Here is a 23365-nt window from a genome sequence, read left to right on the forward strand (position 1 = left end):
GGACACTCCGCAGGGGTGTCTTGCGCAAATAGAGCCTATCTGAAAAAGCACAGGTGCGAATGGCCATCAGAGCTTTCTTGCACAAGAGCGTCCATGCAGTGTAGACACTCTCTTGAGCAAAAGTACATCCCAAAGTGATATGCTTTCAGGTATGGACGTGCTTTTGCACAAGAAGTTTTTGTGCAAGAACTCTTCTGCAAAAGACTTCTTGCACAAAACCCCTGCAGTGTAGACATAGCCTAGTGGTGTAATTTTTATTGAAATGATTGAAGAAACTAGGATGTTTTCATTCACAATTTTTTACTCCTTGTAAACAGTGGTTCAAATGTAAATTTATTAATTACTTCTGAGGAGTTGAAAGTTCTTGTGCAGGTGGCATAGACTTGATCATTCAGCTTCAAAGACATCTTGCTTTCATTGTATTTACTGTATATCACATAAACAGTATGGTATCTCAAGCATGGTGAATAAATGGGAACAGGCTGAATAAATCACTAAATTCTATGTATAATATTTGGTTGCAGTTGCTAAAGCAAATAAGCTTTAGGCATTTGTTTGCATGTGGAACCTGGTTATTTATGTACCGTGTAGATTTGTATTCTGACTTATATATTTTTTTAAAGAAAAACACGAACTACAATCAAATGACCTGGCTTTCTCAAAATCTCTTGAAGCAACCAGTCGTATGTTTGTCTACAGAAAAGATCTGACTGATACTTTGGTAAGACTATATGATCTAAAGCTGTATAATGGTTGACGTGTTATTCCAAGACTAGGACTAGTATTTTTTTCCCTAATGGTACTTTTCAATGTGCATTTTACTTTTTCCAATTTCCATAAGAAAACTTGCCAGAACTTATTTGCAGAAAGGCAGCTGTAGCATAAATAACTGGCAAGTCTTTTACTATAATTTATTGAGCTAATTACACCTTTTAAAATAAATGCTCCTGAATTTGAGTGTCTTTATTAAACAGAAGTGGAATTATGTAATGTATCAAATAGGGTAACACTTTTATACCTGTTTAAAGGGTTTGGTTAACTCGCTGGCATTTGTTAAGAGAGAAAAATTAAAAATCAGATAGTACTGGGTTCCTGTGCAGGGATGGAAATGGGGTCAGGATGGAGAGAGCCAGTGTAAGGAGCCTTATTTGATTGTGCATCTCAGCTACCTTTGTAGGGCCAATGCATAATAGGATTTTCCACACACTGCAGAGTTCAGCATCTGTTCTTCTCTAGGATGGCTATTGCACAAAGAACACAAAGGGGATCAAATCAGCCAGGGGAACTGGGCAAAGTGAACCATGATACCAGTGGCGATCCTGCTCAGATTATCTCTTGGGGGTGGTACAATAGATCAATGTCTGTTAATCACAGTTAGGTTCTCTCAGTAAATTAATTTTTCAACAATCTTCTGATGACATTGCAAGTATATATAAACAAATATATGAGTATTCTAGTGGTTGTGGCATATTATCGGTTTAATTTAGACTTCATGAATTTGTCTGATGCAAGAGAAATGTCTATTTGCATTTTATTGGATTAGTGTGTCCATAAAAGCTTCAGTACTATTATCATAATGTATCTTCCACATTGTTTGCAGAGTAATAGATACTTTTAAAAATGTTAATAGTGGCAAGAAGTCCCTAGCAAGTGTTAAACAATTTAGTTACATTAATTACAGAGAGTTTTGGGGCGAGGGAAGAGTTACCTTTTATTTTATAATTATCAAAAGAAACACTAAAATAATGGCTCAACTGCTTGAAATCAGTTTTCATCTGGGCAAATTAGTCATGCCAAATTTTAGACTGATGACATAAAAACCAGGTGAGAAAAACAGAAACAGCAAATGATCCTTCGCCCCTGTGGTATTCATGAGTTCTACAGTAATATATGTAAGTAACTTTTGTGAATTAGGCCTCAATGTTTTTTATTGCTGCCTGACAGTTGTATTCAAAGTAAGCCATTTTTCAGCATAAAATTTATAGTTTTATGTAATTTGTAAATGTGCATTCTGGGCTGTAGGTACATTATATGTATATACTGTACTGTAAATCTGATCTGTTTCCTATGGAACTCACCATAATATTGTTTTTAGTTTTAAAACTTGCTGGAGCATTAGTTCTGATCACAGGCCACAATTATTTCAAGCATTTTGCTTTCATTACAAAGTCTGCCTCGTCAGTGTTTCATAATCAGATATTAAAAAGAGTGAGGACCTAATTCAATAAGACATTGATCATATTCTTCTATTTCTTAAACTGTCTGTAACTCATTGAAGGTGAACAGTCGATTGAAAATATTAAGTGCACTCAGGGAAGATTACTTTTTCAATGTTGGGTTTTTACATCAATGCAGTAGCTAACTCTGGGCAGAGTCTCTGGGAATTGCTGAGGATTCTTTTATTTCTGTTCACTGACTTAGAATCCATATGCCGAAAATGAAGAATCACTACAAAGGGCTGTGAGAATTTTGGGAATTAATACATGGGATCTTGCCTTAGAATTAACAAACTTTGATTGGAGTCTCTTCAATTCAATTCATGAGGTAAGAAACAATAGCTGTATCTTAATTGTCCATATAGTTGTGGGGTTTTAATCAAAGGCAGAAATATTGGTAAAAAAAGTTGTTAGAAGTTAGACTATATGCTAGAAATGGGGAAGAGAACATATCTTGATGAAAAATTTACTGTATCTTATATGCAGGGGAAACTGATGCAATATCATAGGCTACATCTAGATTGCAAGCCTTTTTCAAAAAAGAACATCTAGACTACAACCAGTACTTTTGAAAAAGCAAGCCGCTTTTTCAAAAGAGCGGCGAGGAGTCCTGTGGCACCTTATAGACTAACTGAAGTATGGAAGCATAAGCTTTCATGGGTAAAGACCCACTTCATCAGATGTGAGATCTCTTTGTAACTCTTCACAGTCTACTTGGTACTTAACTATCTTGAACAGTAGTTTTGTATCATCTGCAAATTGTGCTTCACCTTGGATCATCTTGATTTCTTTAGTGCAACACTTCTTCCCTTGTTTTTTCCTGCCTGTCTTTCCTGAACAAGGTGCCTCTATACCAATATCCCAGTCATGAGATGTATCCCACAAAGTTTCCCTAGTGCCAGTGAAGTCATAATTTAGGTCATGGACTAATATACAGGAGAAACTGGGAGTATTTTCCCATACTCCTTGTATTTGTGTATATACATTAGATTTCCCTACTGAAGATAAGAAGGGGCACACTGGGTCATTCTAAAGGTCCATCTAGACTAGTATCTTATCTTCCTACAGTGGCCAATGCCAGGTGCTTTAGAGGAAATAGACAGGACAGGTAATCATCTCTGCTGACTGATAGCCATTGATGGACCTATCATTCATGAATTTATTTAACTCTTTTTTTTAAACCTTGTTATATATAGTCTTTAACTTCACAATATCCTTTGGCGAGGAGTTTTAGAGGATGACATTGTGGTGTGTGAAGAAGTGCTTCCTTCTGTGTGTTGTAAACCTGCTGCCTGTTAATTTCATTTGGTGACCCATGGTTCTTGTGTTATAAGGAGTAAATAACACTTCCTTATTTACTTTCTCTACAACCGCCATTATTTTACAGACCTCTATAATATCCCCCATTAGTTATCTCTTTTCCAAGCTGAAAAGTGCCCATCTTATTAATCTTTCCTCATATGGAAGCTGCTTCAAAACCCTTATCATGTTTGTTTGCCCTTTTCTGAACTATTTCCGGTTCCTATATCTTTTTTGAGATGGCGATGACTACATCTGTATGTAGTATTGACAATGTGGATGTACAATGGATTTATATAGAGGTAATATATTTTCTGTCTTATGGTCTAGATTTAATTGGTCCTGAGTCAGTGAAGGGGACTGGACTTGATGACTTCTCAAGGTTCCCTTGTAGCCTTACGTTTATGATTCTAAAATTGTTCTTAAGGCTCTTTCTAATACCCTGTGTGCCTTTCCACAGACTTCAGTGGGCATTGCAGTGGTCCTTTCAAAGTGTGGTCCTGAGTAATCCAGAAGCCTCATAGGAATGAGGTGGATGGAGAGGATAGGGCCAGTCAACAAAAATGTCAAAATCAGATCGTAGTGATTCACCCACTGAAAAGTGTGGTGCCTCAATGAAAAGAAAGGGAAGAAATGTGACCTCTTCTATGCCTTTCATCTTAGCTCTGTTCTCTGATCCTTCCTCTAAGTTCTATTTAGAAACTTACAAGTTCTAGTTTCGAAACCTGAAAACTACTGATTGGTAGTTGAGAAGAAAATAAGAGTCTTCCATTTTTGCTCCTTGAAGCACTGGCTATTTTTAGAACCGTTTTTGAAATGAACTTTCTTAAGGTGGTGGGGAGTTCAGATGTGATTTTTTGTTAGGTTGTAACTAGAAATGATGAAATGTTGAAAAAGGCAGCCTATTCTTGTCCTGTTTTCAGCCATGATTAGAAGTAAAACTGCAGGCAATCTCATAAAAACACCCAGTGAAAGATTTCTAGCCCGCATCCAAACTCAAGAGGTTTCAATGAGCCTTTAATCTCCATACTAGAACTTTGAATCATTTGTGATTAACTCATCACTGATAAAAACACTCCTTATAAATATCAAACATTTCTTATCTAATTTTAAAAATATATATTAAATTTTACATAATTTGAACTTTATTGACAGTTGTTAAAAGCTCTAATAATACGATAATTGTCTTTCAGCAAGAGCTAATATACTTCACCTTCAGCAGACAGAGCAGTGGTGAAAACACTGTAAATCTTAGTCTTCTTCTTCAAAGATGCAATGAAGTGCAGCTCTGGGTGGCCACAGAGATACTCCTTTGCAGCCAGCTCTGTAAACGTGTACAGCTAGTGAAAAAATTCATCAAGATTGCTGCCCAGTAAGTTACTAAAGTTGAAACTAGAATCTTCAATGAACAGCTTTTATCTTTTTGGAGGGCAGGAGAAGGGTATGGAAGTGATGAAAGGAATTTGTTGTTTATCATTGTTTGTCTGTAAATGTTTAGGAAGCGTGATGTACACACAAATGTATAAATAGAGGTGAAAGTAAGGAGGGCAGGTCCGGCATACCAGAAAAAACCACTAGTAGCAGCCTGTATACTGCAGATCGTAAAGTGCTGCCATGGCAGCACTTAAAGAGGACCTTCCTTAAGATGCTGCTGCAGCAGTGTTTTAATATTGCTGCCCCTTTTGCTTCCCCTCATCAGCGCTTTAATGTCATTGTCCCTTTTGCCTCCTCCCCCAGGCTGCTGGTGGGGGTGAAGGGGAAGCAAAAGGGGCAGCTATCCTGGGGCCTGGACATTTAAAAGGGTCCACAACTCCCAGCTGCTGTGATTGCAGCCGCTGTGGTAGCAGCTGGAAGCCCCATGCCCTTAAAATCACTGCTGGAGCTCTCCGCCCCACTCCTTCTGCCTGATGCCCCGCCCCTTTCTGGGGCCCAGGGTTGCCACCATACGCCTTGCCAAGGACCCCGGTGTATTGGTAAGTCATGGCAATTATTTTTATCACTGTTTATAAATAACAATATTAACAAACACTGGCCAAACCCACAGTGCCACTGTGTGCTGTTCACGTATTCACCTATCTGGCTGTCCTTTGCATCAAACAATGATATAATGGCCTCTTGTGTGTTCTCTTGTGGCTGTGTAGTTTGATTTGCGAAGATCAGTCACCAGTAGATATCACACAGGAATGCAAAGGCTCCCACTACAGACTTTCATGTCATCATATTTGGCCACTTTTTCAATCAGTTTTCAATCTCTTTTTTTCTTAAAGTGTTGTTTCTTGATAGTTGCTGTCCATTCCAGTCTTCTTTTTCAGCTCAGCCAGTGCACCTGCCACATGACCTGCAAAAGACCAGCTATTTCATTAATGTTTTTGATGACTCATCAAAACTCATTTGCAATGTTAATCTTAAAATCATACCTACACAGATGAGACTATTCATACTGAGCCATTGCAGTCTGCTCTTCTAGAGTGGGCTTAATTTAACTGAATTATTTTATAATTTAATTGCTTACATTTGCCAAATTTTAAATGAGAATACTGGTGTGCTATTGCTGCTCCATTAATGACATTACTAGCCTTTACTGCATGCCAGTTGAATATAATATAAATAAATACTGTACACATAGTTCCTTTCTCTATAATCTCGCCTGTTTTAGCCACCAAGGTAGTGAAGCTATTTGCAGCCATTCTCCTCACCTCTATCATACATTTGTTGATCTTCTGCACTATGTGAATATTCACATTCATAGAAAATGTATAATTTGTTCACACATCCATCCTTTCACCAATTGACTTGATTTAATTTGTTCCAAGAGAAGCAATTAAATACAGAAGTCCATTTGCTGCTGCTGCAATATCTTTGGTGAAGTGCACTCTGTTAATCCAATATAATGTACTTACAAATGCAATTTGTTTCGGTTTGCAAGTTTTGTGCTATCCAGCAACACATTCATTCTCAAGCCTATAAATTACTAACTTTGTTCTTATTCTGTCTATAAGAATAGATTTAAGGTGGCTCACTGGCTTCCTTGGTAACACTAATTTGTAGAGTCCTGTGCAGATATAAAATTGGTATCTGTATCTGCAAAAATGATCTGCAGTTATCTGTGTCCACATCCACAGATGTGGATACCTGCACGTATAAAGAAGATAGCCACAAATTTTCAGGGTTCTAGATACAAAATTGGTATGTACATCTGTATCTGAAAAAATGAGCCAGGGATAGCCCATTAGTGGATACGGGTACTTGTGGATATAAAGCAGGTATCTGTGTCTGTCTGATTTAATTATCTTTTATGGCAATGTGAAGTTAAAGTTGTAAGACCGAGATATGGTAAATGGGAAACAGAAGAGGGAATTTTACCTTTGCATTAATGTTGTACTTATCATGATTCAAATGAATAATCCTATTGAAGACAGGGGGACTACTCATGTGCCTAATGTTCATTTAAAACACAATCCCCTAATTTTCATAGTCAAACTTTTGATAGTCTTGCTTGAGAAAGTGGAATGATACTGTTTTGATAGCAAACTATAGTTTGTAATTGCATATTTGCTAATGGACTAAAAGTAAACGGGGAATATATTGTAAAACATGAAATTAGAGAGACTGCAGAATTTCAGTCATCAATAATAGGGTCCACTGCTAACTAATAATCCAGAAGTATCTGTAAATTGAACATTAATTGTATTTGCAGACAATAATAAATTTTGTGGGGACTGCAAAAACACTGAAGGGCAGAGAAAAAATACTGAATGATCTAAAGGGTTTACTGTTACGGGCAAACAATAATGAGAGATTTAATTTAGATAAATGCAGAGTAATAGAACTAGGGAATACTAATACAAACCCAAAGAAACATACATAAGATTATTAAGAGCAGCATTGTAGAGAAGGTTATTGCATGATAAGAAATGACAAATTAAAGGCAAAGTCCAAGTGTGATGTTATAAATAAATACATCGGATACAGTAATAGAAGGACTATCACATGAGAGAATAGAAAAGAGAAGGTAGAAACTCACACATATATGTATATGTATATATATATATATACGCACGCACACACACACACACACACACACACACACACACACACACACACACACACATATTTTATTGATAAGATCAGCATTCAAGTGCCATGTACAATTTTCCATTTTTTTCTGAGTGAGGGGGTAGGGTGGGGTGGATAGTTGATAAATTATGACAAAGAAGAATGGCAAAAATGCCTTGACTGTAAACAGAGAAATTAAGGGAAATAAATATGTAGAGCTTACAGAAAAGATGATACTGAAGGGTGAAAATATTTATATAACAACACAATAGAGGGTAAGGAATCATTCTGGGGTAAAAGACTAGTAGTGGTTTTAGTATAAAGAACAATCTTATATTAGTGCAGGAAAGTTGGATTGGATAACTTGGGATATCTTTCCCATCACAATTGCTTTATTATTCTCCGAGGACAGGAAATTAAAGTGTAATATGATTTTTTTTAAAAAAATCATTATTCTACAGCTGTAAAGCCCAAAGAAATCTGAACTCGTTTTTTGCCATTGTTATGGGTCTCAACACTGCATCTGTCAGCCGGCTGTCTCAAACCTGGGAGGTAAGCCATATCTTTGTATCTTTTCAATCTTGTTAAAACTATATATTTCACAAGTTTTTGATGGTTTTTTTTTCTTTTCTCTACGGCTGTGTCTACACTGGGCCACTTATTCCGGAAAAGCAGGCGCTTTTCCGAATAACTTGCCAGCTGTCTACACTGGCCGCTTGCTTTTCCGGAAAAGCAATGACGATCTACTATAAAATTGTCAGTGTTTTTCCGGAAAAACTATGCTGCTCCCGTTTGGGCAAAAGTCCTTTTCCGGAAAAACTGTTCTGGAAAAGGGCCAGTGTAAACAGCATAGTAGTCTTTTCCGCAAAAAAGCCCCGATCACCAAAATGACGATTGGGGCTTTTTTCTGGAAAAGCGCGTCTACATTGGCCACGGATGCTTTTCCGGAAAAAGTGCTTTTCCGGAAAAGCATCCTGCCAATGTATACGCGCTTTTTCCGGAAATACTTATAACGGAAAACTGTTCCGTTTTAAGCATTTCCGGAAAAGGGTGCCAGTGTAGACATAGCCCAGATGTTGATTTCAAGTGTAAAGAAAGTGTGTGTGGGGGGGGGCGGGCGGGGAGAGGGAGAGAGGATCTAGTGTTCCCTGTAAGCTGAGCACTTGGGCAACCACCCTAGAGAGATTCAGATGCCACCCAGCTGATTACCAGAATGCATATAGCCAGCAGCATGTGTTTCTACTGGTGGTACACATCTGCACATGCCTTGGTGCACATAACAAAATTTAGTCTGCAGATGGATGAGAAAAATTAGAGGGAACATTGGCATGGGAGGAGGTCAGTATATAGATGTCTACATTACCTATAAATGCAGACCACCTATGAATACTAGTATATCTAAATGTATTCTACAGAAGTTTTAAATAAGGACAAAGCAAAGAAAGATCTCCAAGATCAGAAGAGTTATCCATAAAGGTCCAGAAATTATTAGAAGCTACCATGCATGCCTACTCTGCAGCAGCAGAACTGCAGCAGTTTTGCTTCTTTGGCAATCTATTCTGTGCCTCTGATGTATTTCAACAATAAAATGTGTTATTTATCTGAACAAGTACAGTACTTATTAATGGATCAGCAGTGGATAAAGGTGTCTTTTTATTATACATTCTGTGTGTTTGCATGTGAAGAAATATTATGAAATGCACACACACAGTTTTTTCTTTTTAAAATACATGTAACTACAGTTGTTTACATGGCATTCTTTCAATCTGCAGAACTTTGCTACAGAAAAATTTCAAACACCTAAAGCTTGTATGCATCAGTAATTTGAATTCTAGGAAATAGAAAGCAATGCTTATATATTAATCATGATTATTTATACATGCAAATTAAATAACCTATGTTTACACAACCAGTTATACACCAACCTATGCATTCTTAAATAGATGATTGCATCCTCAAGGATGCCCTACTATTTTTGTTGTTAATATACAGTGTTTTAAGAAGGCACCTAACTCCCTCTGGTTCAAGATGCTAAAATCTTATGAGTGCAATTCCATATGCAGTTATTTTAGGTATGCAGTTGCTAGTGTTTTAATCATACAGCGCAGATACATCCTTTAAAAATGTTGAGTAAATTTTGCAGGATTATATTCATCATAGTAGTCTGTCAGCCTGATTCTTTTCTCAGTTACACCAGTGAAGTTAGTGTTAGACCAGAATCTGGCCCGCTGACATGTAGGATCAGACCATGAGCCGACATTTTAGGAAAAGAATTAGAAGATTATTGCAACCAAATTATTGAATATCTAAATTTTCAATCTGTGTTGTTTCCATTTCCACAAATGTATTAAGACAAATGGAGCAGAGGTGAAATTAGTAGAGAAAATGAAAATAGATGTTCAGAAGCAATTTTCATAAAAGAATCATGACTACATGGGCTCTCAAAAGGCAAGACTGCTAAATCTAATTGATTAGTATCGCTCTAAATATTATTCATAACTAGAGATTTTAGTTCTAAGAAAAAAATGATAATTGAATGGGGGAAGTGGCTTGGTGATATTTGACACTTTATACATGACACAATCAGAAAGAAAAATTGTGTTTTTCTGCATATATGATTCCTTTAGTCCCGTTTTCTTTCTTTTTCCCCCCTACCATAGAAAATCCCTGGGAAGTTTAAGAAACTCTTCACTGAACTTGAAAGTTTGACAGTAAGTACAGTGCTAGTGCCAGAAGAGTTTAGCTCCCTAGTTGTTCCCCTTCAACTTATTTCTTTTGTACCTAACATTGTCTAAAGTTTAGATGTGTCTTTCTCCAATCATGGTTTGCCACAGTCCGCACATATCTCAGTAGTGCAGACATGGTCTCAGAAATGGCTAAATTCACCCGGCATTCCTGTGGCTTGACAAAGGGGAAAATAAAAAGCCAAATTCTGTGCTTGGTTTTCTGGTGTAAATCTAGAAGTAACTCCATTGTCATGGTAGCTAATCACCAATCTTTTGATACACAGCAAAAGGTATTACGAATTTTTTTGTAAAAGTCTGTAGAAAGAATCAGCATAAAAAGAAGGGAAAATCAAAAGTTTAGAGCCAGACTTTGCCACCCTTATTTGTGTTGTGAGATACTACCCAGCATGAGTATTTGTTTTGGCTGCTATGGGATTAGAGAGATTATCAGTGAATTGAGTAATGATGGCAAAATCTGTTCTTTAATGATTATTTTAGAATAATCATGGCAATAGGAATTCTTATTAAATAATTACATGTCCTCAAGTTAGAAATATTTCCCAAAACATTTAATAGCATGTACTGAGATGTAGAATGATAGTATTTACATTGCATAGAACTGCTCAGCCACTTTCCATTATTTTTTTTCTTTAAGAAAAAAGTGTTTAATGGGTTAATTCTCCACTGCAAAGATGCATCAATGGCACTTTTTTGGACAGATTCTTTTAGATATTAAGATGAAGAGATAGTGCTCGCAGAGATTATGTGGGGAAATTACAGAACAGTCAAATGCTGAATATCTCGTGTAGCTATATCCTATATTGAAACCATTTACTGCACAGGAACATAATCATTTCTATTTCTTTCTTTGTTTACATTTCCTGTTCAGTTTACTAAGTCACCTCTCCTAGGAAACCTTTATCTACCTCATTTCCCAAGGACCCTTTTATATCTAAATCACATTCAGTTCAGAAGCCTATAATGGATTTAGAATTGCTCTTTTTATAGTCTGTTGATTTTCCTCTTTTATTATGAAAATGATTTTTCAGGACCCTTCTCTGAATCACAAAGCCTATAGAGATGCATTCAAGAAAATGAAGTCTCCGAAAATTCCTTTCATGCCCTTACTTCTGAAAGGTAATGTTAAATCTTGTCTGCCTTTCTTTGCCATGTAATTCCATCTACAGAAACGTGTAATGGTTAGTTACAGTAAATGTTAGGCAATTTTTTTCTACAATTTGTTTCATGGTAAGTATAGAAATAATATGTATGAGACTTCAGTGGCACTTGATTTGGATAATGAACAATTGCCTTTTAAAAATGCGTAAGAATGACTTTTTTTTCAAACACTTTGAAACTTAGGGCCTTCCCAGTCACCTACTGTAATACTGCCTCTGAGCTGTTAGTGTGAAATGTTGGGGTTGGGGGAGATAGCATGTAGGTCTCTTGAGTGGCACCATCTGGATGTGGATGATAAATGAAAACAACATTTATGGATACCAAACGGAGAAAAGTTGAACCATACTCAACCAAAGGAGAGGTTACCACTGATTTAATAAATATTAGACTGGATTTAATTGAGATCAGAATCTCTCCCATTTATCTGTCAAATATACATGGTTCTTGTGATTGGAAAGGGTTTTAGAGTCAACCCCTTGCACTCTGTGAATTCTGAAAAAGACAATGAGCAACCTATTCAACATAGAGAGTTAAATAGCCAATTAAGTGGTAGGTATTTCAAGTATTCTACCATCTTATCTTTGATCATGACAAATTCATTTGATATCCCTGTATTCTGGAAGTGTTCTCTGTGGTTCCATTTAGGGATGTGAACAACTAGTTGACTAGTCGCTCCCCACCCCTCCCTTGCTGCCTCTATCAGCGGGACTCCTTGAGTCCCCCGCTGGCCCCATGCGCCCCACAGCGCTTTCACCTTTGAAGTGTAGCAACAGTCCTTGGTCTGTTGCTACACTTCAAAGGCAGAGGCGCCCTTATCCACTAATCGAATAGTCTAAATTTAACATCCCTAGTACCATTAATTTGCATACATTTAAAATGTTTCAAGGGAAAATTCTCCAGACAGGCTAAAAATGTCTGAGTCCCCAGGTCCCCAGTCTTCTGAGGGGTTTGTATATATACAGGGAAATTTTACTTTTGGTGTCATCATATTTCAATGGATGACAAGACAAGAGTTCTAAAACAGAGAGGGCAAAAACTATCAAATAAATCCATTGAATGCTTATGGTCTATTCTCTGCCTACGCTTTAGAGTGGGGGTGGAGGGAACATCAGGCCCGGGGTCCAGATGCGACCCCAGCTTTCCTGGATCTGGCTCCTGAGAGTCAGGGTTCCCCCCCCCCCCCCACCAACACTGGGGAGCCTGTACTGGCACTCCAGCCCCATACCAGCACCCCACTCCGGAGCTAGCGCGCAAAAAAATCTTCTAATCTAGCTCCCCTTAGGTTCTGGTGTGCAAGGGAAATGTGGGGGGGAGTGCCTTTCTCCTTCTCATTTGGGGGCACAACAGTGAGGGTTTTTTAGGTTTTTTGTTTCTCATTTGTGTGTAGCCCCTGACTGATTTTTCTGTGGGTCAGCAGCCCCCAACCCCAAAAAGATTTCCCACCCCTTCTATAGAAACTGATGTTGCCTTAATACATTATGATGTTTGACCCAGCAATACAATATTGTATATCAAACCACGTACCCAACTAGTATTGCCACAGTGTATTCTTACATCTTTATGATAAAATGTGATACCAGAATTTCATTACAAAATCCTCATAAGTAAAAAGTGTTATTCAAAGGGGCATTGTCATGGCTGATAATCCAAATGAGCTCTATAATGCCATTTTTTTTCTTCCTCTCTTTTAATCCATGTAATTTTGAGTATGCAAACCTAGATGCGTCAGTGTTGTTTGTTACAGTACACATTACAATAATGTTAATAGCCTAGAAATAATGAGCAACCCCTCCAAAAAATCCAATGCTCAAGATGTGAAGTCCTGAGACATTTGTTGGAAAAATAATACGGTAAAACACAAAATGTCCAGTAACTTGTTGGAATGTATTGTAGTCAACTTCTCATTTCAGAAAATGGAGGAAGTAACGATAGGGATAGCCATTTTAGACTTCACTGTAATTACCAGAGATGAATCTGAAGTTTGTAGGGAACTTGGGTGAAAGTGATCGCGAAATGATAGATTTAATGGTCTAAAATAAAAGGGAGGAGTGAAAGCAGCAACATTGGAGTTAGTCTGCTTTTTTTTTTTAACAAACAGGTCCAGGGTAGACTAGGGAAGGGGACCTCTGTCCTATCCCTGACAGCTCTGGGTTGGGGCTAGTGGGGAGAAGCACATCTCCTGCCTTGGTAGGTCCAGTGCTTTTTTTGTGATGGTACTGCCTGGTACGTAGTACTGGCACCTCCAGACGCAGTGCCAGCACCTCCAGTCAGAGCTCAAAAACTTTTCCCATGGAGTACCGGCACTTTTTTTTTTTTTATATAAATAAAAAAAGCACTGGGTAGGTCCATAGTTGGGGAGAGGCATCTCTTCCTGCCACAGCCCTGAACCCCAGAGCAGGGCTTAACAGGCAGCTATACAGCCACATGGCTTAGCCTGTCCGCCCCATTTTGTCTCAGTTATTTTTAGAAAAAGACAGAGATAGGTCATGGGCCTCTTTGAATTTTTGTTTATTACCCATGACCTGTCTCTGACTTCTACTAAAAGTAGCGAAGAGAATCTTAACTTTCATTATTATTAACAACAAGGAGGAAGGGACACAAGCTAAAACAGGAAAAAGAACAGGTCAGAGAATATTTAAATGTCAGATGAATGCGAGTCAGTCTGATGAAATTCATGTTGGTGGTACTTAGGGAACTATCTGAAGCATTCTCAGAACTGTTAATGATTATGTCCAGCAACTCATGGAGAATGGGTAAGGTCCCAGTGAACTAGGAAAGACTAAACATAACACTTCTTGTTAAAAGGAGTGGGAAAGGACCTGGAGAATCACAGTGAGCAAATCTTCGGTACCTGGAAAGATACTGGAACACATTTTTTTAAACCATCAAATTTGTAAGCACCTAGAGCAGTGGCCCTCAAATTGCGGGTTGGGGCCCCAAAGTGGTTCGTAACTCCATTTTAATGAGGTCACCAGGGCTGAAGCAAAAGTCCCTGGATTGTGTAATAATTTTGGCTGTCAGAAGGGGGTCACAATGCAATAAAGTTTGGGAAACCGTGTCTAGGCAGTTAATACTGCTGAAAAGGATCTGTATGCTCTGGTATATCACACATTGCATATGAATCAACAATATGAGGCAGTTGCCCCCCAAAAAGCTAATATAATAATGGATGCATTAAATAAAGTGTCAGACATAAGACATGGGAGGTAACTGTCCCATTCTGCTCAGCACTAGTGAAGTCTCAGGAGGAGTAGTGTCCAGTTCTGGGTGCCACTCTTTAACAAAGATGTGGACAATTTAAGAGAGTCCAGAAGCCAGCAATAAAAATAATAAAAAGTTTAGCAAACCTGACCCGTGAGGAAAAGTTATAATAAAACCGGGCATGTTTAGTGTTGAGAAGAAGTCGGAGGGTGGGTGGGGGTGGATGATAGTCTTCACATATGTTAAGGCCAGTTTTAAAGAGGACTTGGATCAATTATTCTACAGGTCCACTGCAGGTAGGAAAAAAAGTAATGGGCTTACTCTGCAGCAAAGGAGATTTAGGTCAGATATTAGGAAAAGCTTTCTAACTATAAAGATAGTTAAGTACTTGAATTGGTTTCCCAGAGAGGTTGTGGAATCCCATCAGTGGAGGCTTTTAAGAACAGATTAGACAAACACCTGGCATGGATGGTCTCTGTTTAAGTGTATTTATTTGCTCTTGCCTCAGCTAAAAGAGGCTGGCACAAATACTCTCTCAGGGTCCCTTCCAGGCCTATATTTCTGTGATTCTATGAATAGCAAAGTATAGTACTCAGAGGCTGTGTCCAGACTCAGGGGTTTTTTCGGGAAAAGTAGCCTTTTTCCGAAAAAACTTCACCTGCGTCTAGACTGCAGCCGCGTTCTTTCGAAATTAAATCGAAAGAACGTGGCTTTTCTTTCGACGGCGGTAAACCTCATTTCACGAGGAAGAACGCCTTCTTTCGAAAGTGCTTCTTTCGAAAGAAGGCGTTCTTGAATGTAAATAGGGCTTCTTCGAAAGAGAGCATCCAGACTCACTGGGTGCTTTCTTTCGAAAAAGCGGCTTGCTCTTTCGAAAGTTCCGCGTGCAGTCTAGACGCTCTCTTTTGAAAGAGGCTCTTTCGAAAGTATCTTTCGAAAGAGGCTTGCAGTCTAGACATAGCCATAAAGAGGAACAAAAACAATATGGGGAGGAAATAGATTTACGTCTGATTAGGTAAGAAAAGCAATAAGAATCTTTTCTCACTCTAATTATGAAAAATTAAACACCAAACCTTGTTACAGCACAGACACAGCTTTTGAAAATCTGGCTGATTTTTCAAATATTTAATAAAATCCAGTGTTTCACCCTTATAACACGGCTTGGATGCAATTTTTTGCTCCACTGAATTTATCTAGGCTCTTTGCTGTTAGCAGCAAAGTTGAGTAGTCTTCACAGAATAAGTACAGAATCAAACTATTCTGGCTTTTCTGGTTTCACTACAAAGCCTTTCTTCGTTAGCACTGTCAGGAACATCACATAACATCGTTGTTTTTTCTTCTTTCTGTGATCATAAATATATGTAGCCATTTAGGGACAGCTCATGCATGGTCCTCATGCAGGTGTGCAGAGAATGGAAGTATGAGGGAAGAGGGAATGGGAATAGTGCCCTCTTTTTTTCCCTTGGGGCGTACAGGGTGCCCCAGAGCAGACAGGGAGGTGGTGAGGGCAATGTCCCATTCATGTCCTCACTGTCTCGTTGACTGGGAGCAGCCAGCACACCATGAATGAATGCAATAGCAGGCGTGCTTGTGCTAGACGCTAGGAAATTCAGGCAGGCATCCTGCTTCGCTTGAATCAGAAATCATCTTTGGAGTGGCCAGTTCTACATCACTCCAAATACAGAGTGCTCTGCCTAATGTACTCTAGCTGAGTTTTCACCAGCATATAAAGTAGTTAAGCATTTCCACTATAAGTAAATACAAAATCCCCTTTAGGCTGATACCTAACAGTGAATTTTTGAAACAAAAGAAAGTAAATCAGTTGACTGTTTTTATGTTCTGGGATTGTTGAAAAGAAAGATGTTCATTGTTTCAGCTGCATATTTGCAGTCCTATAACTTAATTTCATGGGGACTGAGGTTCTCTTCCACCTGCCCTGGTAAAGGGGACTGAGTGGCTTGTTGAGATACCACAAGAAGTAAGCACGGTATAAATGCCTTGGTACATAATGGCAGACAAATTGGTTTGTTGTCTTTTTGCATGAGATTTCACAGGATTCCATGTAAAGATACATACAGCCCAATTTCTGACGGCCATTTGTCAACTGGAAACATGGCCATCACCTTGAGAGTGTATTTGTGACATCCCATCGCCTTAATAAAGTGGTGCCACAAAAGCATCTTATCGCTGCAGTCACCAGTATGCATGTTTCTTAGGTAGATATGTTTCATGGTCAAAGTATCAGTTCTATCATATGGCCTTGCAACCTCTGTAGTCTTGCCTTCAGCAGACTAAATGGTCTGAAGTTAAGGTGTCAATGTGGAGCAAGAAATAGCCATTTTATTTCCTAAGAGCTAAATCTTGGTTCTTGCTGCAGGGTGATTTTTGGCTCAATGGATTGTATTTATTGTTTGTCTGCTTTCATAGTAATAAAGTGTGTGAGAATAGAGGGAGTTGACTTGCAGAGCTACTTAAGGAAAATCATAGTCTCTGCCATTTATTTGTCCCTTCTTCCTCCTAAAGAGAATTTAATCAGCAGAATTCTGTGTTCATGGATCTGCCACACCCCTCTCTCAACTACCCTAAAATCTCTAGCATTACAGATAGTGAGGTGATTCATAGTGTTCAGGGAGGAAGGGTGGAAACCATGCATGGTCAATTACTGTGCTCCCCTTCCCACCATAATCCATTGTATTTTTTATTTGAGGCCTGGATAGCAGAGTGAATCATCTCTCTTGTTTGATAGTGTTATTTGGAAGTCCTTAGATTGTTTAGTGAGTAACAGATTCACATTCTGTACTTGACATTTCTCTTGATTGTCAACACATTTAATATTGCCAAAGATGAATAAATTTTCTATTTTTTATGGAAGATCTAGTGATAATTGTTTGCGCCCTGTAACACAAACATTACATTGTATCAATTCTTATGAGGCAGTTTTGTTCCTTGTTTTATTACTCCTTTGTCATCATTCCATTCCTTTATATCTAAAAGAACTGAAGAAAACCCATGACATTATTTAATAAATATGTAATAAATTTCTTTTTAAATTTTGTAGATGTAACGTTCATCCATGAAGGAAATAAAACTTTTCTGGATAACCTTGTTAATTTTGAAAAGCTGGTATGTACGTTTTGTCCTTTTCAACTTCTTTTTTTGTGGGGAAATCTATGCTTCTCTTGGTCCCTCTCTCCCTCCCTCTCTCTTTATATTCCCTTTCTCTCCTACTCTTGTGTTAATGTTTCATGCTGTGATACCCATGCATTGTACTCCTCAGCCTGTTTAGTTCTCTCCATGAACTCCACCAGCTCCCTTTCAGCATTATATTCAGTAGAGTTTAAATGGGTCAATTAATACACAACATGTGAGTGTGCTTTACAAATCACTCACCTGTAGAGTGCACTGCCCCATCATAGGAACAAGTGTGAGTTCTCAAACATATTCTCTCTCCTCAGACTTTAGATGCCTTTTTTTCCTTTCATGGTACCCAGCAGCAGGTAACCCCAATTTGACAGTCATCATTAAATCCGGGTATTTTAATTAAAAGCACGTTTATGATTGGGCAGGGGGGCCGACAGACTTGCTTGGTCCGTGGGCGAGTGGGGGGAGAGCTGCCTCTGTGCTCCTGGAAGGGACTGGCCCTTGGACAGAAGGGACAGGAATTAGGCAGCCAGTTCTCAATGCTACCAGGAGCACACTGCACCTGCCCACCTCCCCCTTCCCAGTCCTCCGAGCCACCAGTAGTGCACATGCAGTGCTCCGGTAGCGCTTTAAAGAGCCTGGAGCTATGGCCACTACCACAGTGGCAGCGGCAGCTGGGAACCTCAGGCCCTTTGGAATTGCCAGGTCCTGGGGCAGTTACCCCTTTTGCCCTCTCCCTCCCCCGATCAGCGGACCTGTATGATCTGGGTATGAGAGCAAGAGGATGAATACATTCAAGTTAAGCTAAACATTAATACAAATAAATTATTCTTTATGTAAAGTGTAATTCGATAGGGTTTTCCTGGTATCATAATGTTGGATGGGAGTGTGATTCTACAACATAGCTGGATAATCCTGCTGTAAGGATGCCAGTGTCTGAGGTGATGGGATATCTGGGATTTCCAGGTTAATGGATCTTGGGTAGCAGATAGCATACTCTCTGTGGGGGAGGAGGTGTCTCCATATATTTAGTCCCAAGCAGTAGCAGGGAGTTTCTTGAGCAGAGGATGTAGTTTCCTTTGGCATTCCTCACTGGGATCAGAGGAAGAGGCCTGTAGAATGTCATGTTGGTGAGTTGCCTGGCAGCCTCCTGGTCGTAATGTGACCTAGTCATGATTATTACAGCACCCCCTTTGTCAGCCTCTTTGATTGTCAGAGCTGTTTTTGAGTACATGGATAGCATTTCATTCTTCACGGCTGAGGTTCTGTGTCATGTGATGTTGATTGTTCATAATGTCAGCCTGTGCACATTTGCAGAAGCAATCAATGTAGAAGTCCAGACTTCATTTTGACCAGTAGGAGGAGTCCACCTAGAATTCTTCTTGTAGTGTTGTTGGGAGGGATCTTATGGGTCCTAGTGCAATGTTCAGTGGTGGTGTGATGGATAGGAGGAGTGTTGGTCAGCGCTTGGGATGTGTCTAGACTACAGGGTTTTTTCAAAAAAAGTGGCCTTTTTTTGAAAAAACTTTCCCTGCATCTAGACTGCTGCTGCATTCTTTCGAAAGTAAATCGAAAGAACGTGGCAGTTTTTAGACTGTGGCAAACCTCGTTTTACTAGGAATAACCCCTTTTTTCGAAAGTGCTCTTTTGAAAAGAGTCGCTATGTAATGCAAACTGTGCTTTTTCGAAAGAGAGCATTCAGACTGCCTGGGTGCTCTCTTTCGAAAAAGCATCTTGCTTTTTCGAAAGTACTGGTTGTAGTCTAGATGCTCTTTCAAAATGCTATGAATGGGACATATCCACCCTGACTTAATTAGGTTAATTAACACTGGCCCTACAACTGACAGGGCCTTTCCTGTTCTATCTACCCTGGGATTTGTAATTTCCATTCCAACTCATCTGATGAAATGGGTTTTACCCACGGAAGCTCATGACCTAGTAAATCTGTTAGTCTCTAAGGTGCACAGGACTGCTTGTTGTTTTTACATGGAGCAAAGCACAGATATGTGCCAGTGATGTAATTACTGCAGCATGTATGACAATATAAGTTGGTCAACTTAATTTTGTAGTACAGACATGGCATCAGTCATTAGAGAGCTTCCCTGGGGCATCAGTAACAGAAGCTAATTTCAGCTGGATCGAGCCCATACCAAGCAACAAAGCATAGTGGGCAATGTGAGTTACATGGTCAATTTCCCTGTACTTCTGAAGCCAAACTGAAAATATGGGATGTAAACTAGAAGATGCAACAATAGCAGCTGAACAATGGGATGTTAAAGCTCTAAAAGGATTTAAGAAATTGACCTTGCAAACTTAGGACCTTTCATTAGGACTTTGTTTTAATCAGTGCAAGGAAACGATGTTAAGAGATTTCATGGTAAATGGAACACAGATTGGAAAAAAAAGATTTTGTGTCACTGAGGTATTAAAGAACATGAAGTCTTCATTAAGCATTTACTCAGCTGTTCTCATGATAGACTAGTCTGTGAAGGAACATGGTAAACCATTCATGTTGTGGTAGTGGAGAAATGAATTTATGCTACATCATTCCAAGCTAATCATACACTATTCTAAAAACAAGTAGTCCTCTGCTCTGGGTAGCTAATCTTTTCCAATTCTGATGAATTTTGAGGGAAGCACAGGAACAGCCTGTACAGTTTCCATATGCTGCCATATTGCTATTGTTAATTGCAGGCAGTATTTTAAATTAGTCACTATATTCAGTCAAGGGCTTCTGACTCAAATTGATATGCTCTTTCTTTTGGATTGTAAATTCAGTCAAAAGAAAACACGCATAAGAAATATAATGGACCAGATCCCCACTTGTGAAAATGAATGAAGCTCTGTTATCTTTTAACTAATTCAACTGATATCCACTAAAGATTTGACATTAAAATCAAAACAAAATTTTAAAGTTTTTTCTTTGTTTAATCTGAGCAACTGTCTACAGCTTTTTTGCCTAGCAAGCAGTATGATAAAAAGAATTTAAGATCACCAACTATCAAATCACTACCATGCCATAGATAACGGGAGCTGTAAAAAGAGGTAGTAAAGATTTGCTGAAAACTTAACTATAATGTAGTTTTTTCTTTTTAGTTTTAATAACAATACAAGGATGCTTATGACTTACAAACCATTTACTCTCCCATACACTGAGAAAGAATCAGCCAATTCAGTACAGAAGTTGAGAGAAAATGGAGAAATGACCCTTTTTTCATTGTCCATTTCCATGGATTCCTTTGGAGCCCCTATCAATGTGTGTCAACAAAATCCTTCTGTAAAAGGATTCTGAAAGAACTAACCTTGTTCATGAAGTGTTAACACTGAACTAAAAACCCTACAACCCTTTACCCTTTGAACTAAAGGTCTCCTGCCTCCTTCCTTTCCCATTATTGCTAATAATTGCTCTTGCAAAGTGTGAGGCTAGGGAAGGATTTTCAAGCAACAGAGGCCCATCAGATTTCTGCACTGATATTTTCTATGCTTTATTTCACAGCACATGATTGCTGATACTGTCCGATCACTGAGACATTGCAGGAATAACCAAAGTGGTGAGTAGTCCATTTATTATTTATCTCTAGTTACATACATACATAATGCTCAGTAATATCAAAAGACCTGTTTCCAGTTCTCTCTGCCTCCTCTCCCATGGTCCAGGTTTACTTTTACAGTAAACATATTTGCTGTTTGTTTTAACCTATAAGGAGGGCAGACCATGCTGTGAAAATCATCTCCACAAATCAAACACAATCAAAGCTACTTTCCAAATTGTTTGCAGAAAAAACCCACAAGATTTGCACAAAATACTGAGATCCATGGTCATCTACCTGTGATATTACAAAAGATCTGAGTTTTGTAGGCCTGCATCAGAAGGGCAGAAAAAATCTTGATTACCTCTGATTACCTAGTGATCTTATCAGGTATCCTATAGCTTCCCATAACTAGTGGTGTATTTAGGATGGAGATATAGTGCAGTCTCCTACACGAACTCTCTTCAGCAATTGATTCAAACTTCTATTGGCATCTCACTAAATGAAAGGTGAAATATCACTGTGGATTTTCATAGTGGTCCATTGAGACCAATTGAATATCTGTAAACTTTTTTCTTGTTCTCTGTATGACTTAGACTACAATTATACAAAAGAGAATGAAGAGACCACAGTATTTTTGATAGTGGTAATGTTCTGATTTAAATACTAAAATAAATGCCACAATAAGACCAAAAACACTCTACCAGGAGGAACTTCAAACCTGTGCTTTAGCCTTAACCTAGAAATTTTTAATTTGAAGAATAAATGTTACCTTTTTTTTCAGCCACGCCTTTGCAGTCTTTCCTAACCATGTCTATAGTATTTGAAATCTCCTATGGGGGCTGATATGAAAATCTTCATGGGGGAATACAAAAAGGATAATTGCAGCCATAGTTACCCATTTTGGGTGTGCATATACCGCTATGGAGTTTTGCTGAAAATTTGGCCTATAACATTGCTAATATAGTTGCAGTCTTTTAAGGGTACAAAGCCTGTTTATAAATTATGAACCAGTTACTCCCACATGCACTGAAAAGAAAGCAAGCTGGTAAGTACATCTTCTCTTGTTTTCACTCTGTTAATCAAAACCCTAAAAGGAAACATTGATTAAACCCAAATATTTACCTGTATATCTCATTCAGTGGAGTTAATTAATTTTTTTAAGCAAATCTTTTGCAAAATACGTTAATGAACTTTAAAAATCATCTTTGCTTTTTTGTAAATATTTGTGTCTTGGCATAAATCCAGGTTTAATGCCAAAGATTTGTCACATAATCTGCTGATTTGGGGTATGTTTTATTTTATCACAAACTTGGCCTTATTATGAAGCTGGTATTTAAAAAAACAGTTTATGCAGCTATTCCTGTAAGCACTGGTTTCTGTTAAATTCATTTAGCATAAAATGAATTCATTGGATATTTATTAAGATTTTATTGACTACTTCCTTTTTCAATGGATATATTTAGCTTTCAGGAATGTTACCACAGAACAGAATTCAAATAAAACTAAGCAAAAGATAATGTTGTTGCTTATAACTCTATCTTACAAATGAAGTATACAGACCAAAAATTGTATGTGTTAGAAAATTGTGTAGATAAGTAATACTGAAATGCGATTCTAATGGAAATAATATTTTTCCATATTTAATCCAGAAAACAAAAGGAGTCCTTCAGAAATCTGGCATAGCAACTTTAGCATTTGTATACTAATTCAGCCCTTTGTAATTTCAGGTGCTAATGAAGTGCTGAATTCTGAATAATTTTCAGTGTTTTTACACAGTTCCTGAAAACATGGAACCTTATAGCTGTCTTCCTGAGAGCTATAAAGTTCCCTATAACTTCCTACACCACTGTATCTATCTCTTGTTCATTTTTGCTGCCATGTTTTACAAATCACCCAGGTGCTTGTGAATCTTGTGTGGACAGGTGCTGCATAGTCATGTCTGTTATAATGGCATACAGAACTGGTTGAACTCACAATGTCATGTTACTATTTACACTATGCTAACTTTGTGCTC

General features: G+C 38.3%; 1 protein-coding gene and 1 long non-coding RNA gene across 5 annotated transcripts in view; one reads left to right on the forward strand and one right to left on the reverse strand.

The window, feature by feature from the left end:
• The window catches only part of RAPGEF5 (Rap guanine nucleotide exchange factor 5), a 215368-nt gene that overhangs the window by 190654 nt on the left and 1349 nt on the right, over positions 1-23365 (forward strand). For all 3 annotated transcript variants that reach the window (XM_075922221.2, XM_075922220.2, XM_075922222.2), the window contains 8 exons: positions 624-721; positions 2422-2544; positions 4709-4887; positions 8033-8123; positions 10232-10282; positions 11347-11434; positions 17736-17800; positions 21315-21369. In XM_075922221.2, the coding sequence (XP_075778336.2) occupies positions 624-721; positions 2422-2544; positions 4709-4887; positions 8033-8123; positions 10232-10282; positions 11347-11434; positions 17736-17800; positions 21315-21369 (750 nt within the window). The remainder of the gene's footprint in view (positions 1-623; positions 722-2421; positions 2545-4708; positions 4888-8032; positions 8124-10231; positions 10283-11346; positions 11435-17735; positions 17801-21314; positions 21370-23365) is intronic.
• Positions 1-23365, reverse strand: part of LOC112543912 (uncharacterized) — a 53431-nt gene that overhangs the window by 6168 nt on the left and 23898 nt on the right. For both annotated transcript variants that reach the window (XR_012902000.2, XR_003087210.3), the window contains 2 exons: positions 5588-5853; positions 4729-4839 (listed from right to left, as the gene is read on the reverse strand). This is a non-coding gene — a long non-coding RNA (uncharacterized LOC112543912). The remainder of the gene's footprint in view (positions 1-4728; positions 4840-5587; positions 5854-23365) is intronic.

The sequence above is a fragment of the Pelodiscus sinensis genome, chromosome 2, assembly GCF_052426305.1.
Source record: "Pelodiscus sinensis isolate ZL-2025 chromosome 2, ASM5242630v1, whole genome shotgun sequence".
Taxonomy (NCBI): Eukaryota; Metazoa; Chordata; order Testudines; family Trionychidae; genus Pelodiscus; species Pelodiscus sinensis.